At 34.0% G+C, this 5,680-nt stretch overlaps 1 protein-coding gene across 3 annotated transcripts in view; it reads right to left on the bottom strand.

Moving 5' to 3' along the window:
• LOC106470128 overlaps positions 1 to 2,153 on the bottom strand; it is a 22,989-nt gene extending 20,836 nt beyond the window's left edge. The window contains exon 1 of one of the 3 annotated variants that reach the window (XM_022398713.1): positions 1,902 to 2,153. In XM_022398713.1, coding sequence (XP_022254421.1) covers positions 1,902 to 1,976 — 75 coding nt within the window. In that variant the 5' untranslated portion in view covers positions 1,977 to 2,153. The remainder of the gene's footprint in view (positions 1 to 1,901) is intronic. The other 2 variants (XM_013930655.2, XM_013930654.2) reach the window with 2 other exon arrangements.
• Between the last annotated feature and the right edge of the window lie 3,527 nt (positions 2,154 to 5,680).

The following is a 5,680-nucleotide window of genomic DNA, read 5'->3' as shown; positions in this document are numbered from 1 at the left end:
AAGACTAGAGGGATGGCAGCTAGTCATCACCACCCACCGCCAACTCTTGGGCTACTCTTTTTACCAATGAATAGTGAGATTGACTTTCACATTATAATAACCCCCACGGCTGAAAGGGGGAGCATTTTGGTGTGATGGGAATTCGAACCCGCGACCCTCAGATTGCGAGTCGAGCGTCCTAACCACCTGGCCATGCCCCTCTATAGCAAGGTATGATTCATGACCTTACGTTTCGATTTAAATGTTGATAGTTCTAGGTCAAATCCACATTTCATTCATTTTCGAATATATATATATATATATATATATATATACAATATCAATACAAGATTCAATTTGATGGTAGCCAGTGACATGTGGTGAACAACATGCTGGAGGATGCAATTATACATATGGGTGGAGTTGAGGATATGGGTTGGGGGGATGTGCAAGGCCTGGAATTATTTTCTTTCATTGTAATGTAAATTTAGTACTTTGTTCTTTATGTAGCGGTATGATGACAGTAATAATATATTGATAACATTAAATCGATATAGCCACTTTTCTAATGACTTATATATAAATATAGTGACCATCAAGGTGAATTGAAATCTAGTAACAAACTGTTAAAAACAATTGGCAACAGGGGACATGACTGCTATAACAGTTAAGCTAAATATATTTTAAAAATACTATTAAAAAGTTTAGACTAAATTTGAACTAGGCCTGTTTGATTCACGTTCTGCCGTATTGAACTTTATGAAGTCGTGACTGCCGTGTTTCGTGATACCAACTTCTCAGGAATTTAGTCAGTGTTGCTACAAAAGAGTATATCCGTACTATTTTGATACTTGTAGGAGTTTCTGGTCTAGATCTGCAATACGTTTTTAAACACTAAAGTTTGTATGTTTTAAATGCCCATAATCATACACTATAGAGAGGAATGAATGACTAAAACATCAAGGTTTGATTGATGACTTGAGTTTCAATTAACTGTTGATATTTCTAGGTTATAACCACATTTCATTCTTTTTCGGAAAAATGGTACAGTCTCAATACAAAATTAAATTTGATGGTCATCAGTGACATGCGGTGAACAACATTATGGAGGAAGCAATGATACATAGGTGGTGGAGTTTGGGATGGGGCAGGCGTTTCTTTCCTTTCAATATAATGTAAGTTTAGTACTTTGTTCCTTACATAGGGGTATGATGACAGTAATAATAAAATAATAACATTAAATCGATATAGCTAATTTTCTAGTGACTTTTATATAAATCTAGCGACCATCAAGGTGAATTGAAATCAAGCGACAATCAGTTAAAAACAATTGCCAACAGTGGGCATGACTGCTAACCTTATAACGCGTACCTAAAGGATAAAGTTCTAAACACAAGGAGTTGCGTCCGTCGGTGAGTAAATATTTCGGCAAGGTTTATTCTTTCAGACGTAGAGGCGTCGCTAGGCGCTGGCACACGGGGATCGTGACCTGATTCTATTTGATAGTTCCCAGAATCCCCAGTTGGTGTCTTGAAAAATCAGAAGAGTTGATATCATACTGAAACGCCGAAAATTCCCGCGCCCTAGGGACCCGACCCCCAAATCTTTTATGGAATCTAGCGACACCTCTGTTCAGACGCTTCATGTACTATATTCCACAACAATTTACACACAAAATTATAATTGTTTTCTCTGTGTAGTATTTAGATATTGCCAGTTCAAGTATATTAGTGTAAAATTTTGTATACAAAGCTGTCATTCATTCTTAAGAAAATAAACTATCATTTTACTTCGCCATTTGCGCAATATTATGGCTTTTCGTACAGCTACACAGCTACTAATACTGTATCATTCATAAGTTGTGCTGTACACAACGCCACCATTTTGAACAAACTATAATACGTGAATTCTTAATCACTAACCTGTTGATCTCCCGTATCATTTCTAGCCTTGTTTGGTAAAGAATCACAGTTCTTGTTATTTTTACTAAACTCCATAGTTGTTGTTCATGCGGCAACGAGTCCTAGAGTGTAGTTAAAACAGACGAAGTAATTTAACATACATGAACTCGACAGTCTCAGAATGTGAGAACGCCCAGCGTCCAAGATCTCGACCGTCGTGTGATGACGTAGACCAAAGTTACACCCATCACGTAAAACCGGTCCTCGAAAGTTCCCCACTAATTATTCACCGTTTCCCACGACAAACTAAAACCTGCAAACTCAATTGCTTAATTAAACCATATTAGTTAGTTAACAGATATGTTAATATTGGTAATTACTAAAAAAAAAAAACAGACGGTTAAATTCATAAATAAACAGTTACTCAACCAGTGGATTATATGGTACAACTAAAATTGTTTGTAACGTTCATATTATTTACTTAAAACTGCTAATTCTATCGTGCTACTGTAACCACGAACTCTATGAGGTTTGAATAATATGAACCCGTAATTGTAATGCTCAAAATCGCAGGGCAATTAATCCAGAACGTTGTGCAATAGTTGTTTTTGTGTGCTAAAAACATATGCTTTTATAGTCAATAATTGTTTCTGTGGTGAGCATTGTTTAATGGTTTTGTTGATGTTTAACGGTTTATAAAGATTTTTAAAATTTAATTAACATGATAGTTTTGTAAACTCTTACCTAAATTTCAAGTTGTGTTTCTGCTTTACATTTTGTACAGTTATTTGTGTATCATGATTTCATTAACGTCAAGTATAAAATAATTGGTATTCTAAAAAATGTTCTCTTTTTTTTCTTTTTTTAAGTTTAGTAAATGATCTTGTATATAAAAGAAGTGTGTGTATATTTCTTTGCACATTTTATACAAGCAATGTCTTATTGGTTTTAGTCAAGCTTAATGCTTTTGAGAGTTTAAAGATTGTAATGCGAACTGGAGAGTTGTATTCATTGTTAAAAATATAAATAAAACATGACCTATTACTCCAGACAATAATAATCGTTTTATTTAAGCCAATGTTTCGTCATTACAGACAGCTTCATTAGGGCAAGCAAGACACTCGCTAACAGATTTTAGGCTTATACACAAAATTTCAGATTAATTCGTTGGCTATATATACAATCTATATAAATATAATCGTATAGTCTGTTTTGTACTGGTCTGTTGTATGTCCATGTAACTACTTCGCAGTGTGTGAATGGATCTTCACCAAAATTGGTAAGGAGATTCATTAGGTCCATACATGAGTATATAAAAATTTTCACTTTTGCATTTTGCGTTTTTTTTTTGTTGTTGTTGTTGTTCCCCCCCCCCTCTTATGTACCCTCCACAACAATCTTCTACTGGTTTCTCCTACATATAATTTTCCTCAAGATGTGTGCTTATATTAACCCAAGAACATCCGTTCGAGGCCCGAAATCGAATTCTTACACTAAGAATCAATATAACTGCACATCAAAATGCGTCATCATAGAGTCAGTAGACTCTTCTATATGTAGGGATGGCCAAGGTACTTAATATGCATAGAATAAATATGCACGCTAAAAAATCAACAGTGACAGAGAGTTTTACTTTAAAATATGATTGCCACTCACTTTCATTTCTTTCTTTACCCAACAAGCCCCAAAACAAGACAATACACCATCGTTAAGATTCCAAACCAGAACGTTACCAACCCACCAAATTTTTCATCTTTCTTCTTCTTGTTTCAGTCGAGATAACTCTACAACTGCTTTATCACTAACGTCAGTTTAAACCTAAGTCCACTCTGTGTGTTTCTGGGCAGTGCACGATGTCATCGCTTAGTCCTAATAACTGGTAGTAATTTAAAAAAATCATAATTCTAGTGTAAACGATAGTATCATAACACCTTGAAGTTAGCTTTTTTACAGAAATTCGGTGTTCTTATAAACAGCTTAAATACAGGGTGAAACAGGAATTACCAGCCAATAGTAGAATAACATTATATTACTGTAACATATAGAAGACTCAATGTTTTGTATATTATACAATCAATATCTTTAGGGAACCAACCCATATATTATGTATGAAGTGAAGGAGTAAAACAAATCAATACACATAATATTAAATTGTATTACATACATATATTCATAGGATACACTAGCTTTCAGTCAAGGGGAAAACGTCACAAAACAAGTAATAAAAACATTTTGTAAATGTAAAATGATGTAAGGATGGCAGTGCCAAAAAGAATGCAAACATGAATATAGGGATGATACAACTGTACACAGATCATCCCCACATCACTTTCAATATTAAAATTTAATATTATACTGTAAAATGCATACTTAACTTTAATATTACTGCAGTTGGAAGTTATATATATTCCTGACTGTTGAAATGTAGTTTTTTTATCATAATATCATGATCATGTCAGAATAGGAATCAATGTAGTGTAGCTAAGAGCCTAGGACTTACGTACAAGAAAAACCAAGTTGAGTCAAAAGATGTTTTGATTATTACAGACAATCAATCAAATTGACCGACCTCGTAACTATTTTTAACACTTGTATCATCCCTATATTCTTGTTTGTATTCCTTATTGACACCACTATACCTACATCATTTTACATTTAGAAAATGCGTTTTATTTCTTCTATATTCTATTGTATACACGTGTTGTGGAAAATTACACAAGTAGTATATTAGCAGAATGCATCCGACAAATACATAATAAATTGTAATGCAGATGAGAAATCAATAGCTCGACACTTTAATTTGCAAAACCGCACCCCTGTACATTTTAAATATTTGTTTTGAGAAAGACCCCTACAAAAAATATAACCACGAACCTGGGAACCACCACTCCAATGGTATTAATGAACATTATATCATTTTATAATGTTTCTATCCTTTGGTTTAAATACATTCTTTCCATTTAAAATTTTTCTTGTTTAATTTTTTCCATAGATATATATGGCTTATAACTTTTGTTGACTGAACATTTAATTACTAAATTCAATGTTTTAACTTTTACCTAATAGTCATTTTTGAATTTTTAGTTTAAAAATCCATAATATATATATATTCATGTAGACGTGGGAAAATACCATTTCCGAAACGGTACTTTGCCTCCTCTCACAAGATTAGCTATAGAGTTCAGTGCTTCCCTCTATACGAGAATTTTTTTCTTTAGGCATGTCTCCTCTCACAAGATTAGCTATTCTCGTTCAGTGCTGCCCTCTATACGCGAGAATTTTCTTTACGCATGCCACAAGCCTTCCGATACCCCCTACCCGTTGGAATTACTATATTCCAACATGTATCTCATGTAAATTATCATTGGTGTCAAAGAGTGGGACGGAAAAAAAATGGAAACGAGAAGCTGTAAATCAAACTACAGCTTAGCAGATTTGATGGCAGCAATACAAGAACAGCAAAATAAACAAGAAGAACGGGAAAATAAACAAGAAGAGAGATTACAGCAGATGTTGGAGGAAAAAGAAAAGAAACAAGAAGAACGAGAAAATAAACAAGAAGAGAGATTACAGCAGTGATTGGAGGAAAAAGAAAAAAACAAGAAGAGAGACAACAGCAGTTGCAAAAAAACCTGCAACAGTGGCAGCTCGAACAGCAAAATAAACAAGAAAAGAGATTACAGCAGTTGTTGGAGGAAAAAAGAAAAGAAACAAGAAGAGAGACAACAACAGTGGCAAGAAAACTTGCAACAGTGGCAGCTCGAACAACAAAATAAACAAGAGAGATTACAGCAGTTGTT

The sequence above is a fragment of the Limulus polyphemus genome, unplaced genomic scaffold (genome assembly GCF_000517525.1).
Source record: "Limulus polyphemus unplaced genomic scaffold, Limulus_polyphemus-2.1.2 Scaffold3835, whole genome shotgun sequence".
Taxonomy (NCBI): domain Eukaryota; kingdom Metazoa; phylum Arthropoda; class Merostomata; order Xiphosura; family Limulidae; genus Limulus; species Limulus polyphemus.
This window is presented reverse-complemented; position numbering and strand designations above follow the sequence as displayed.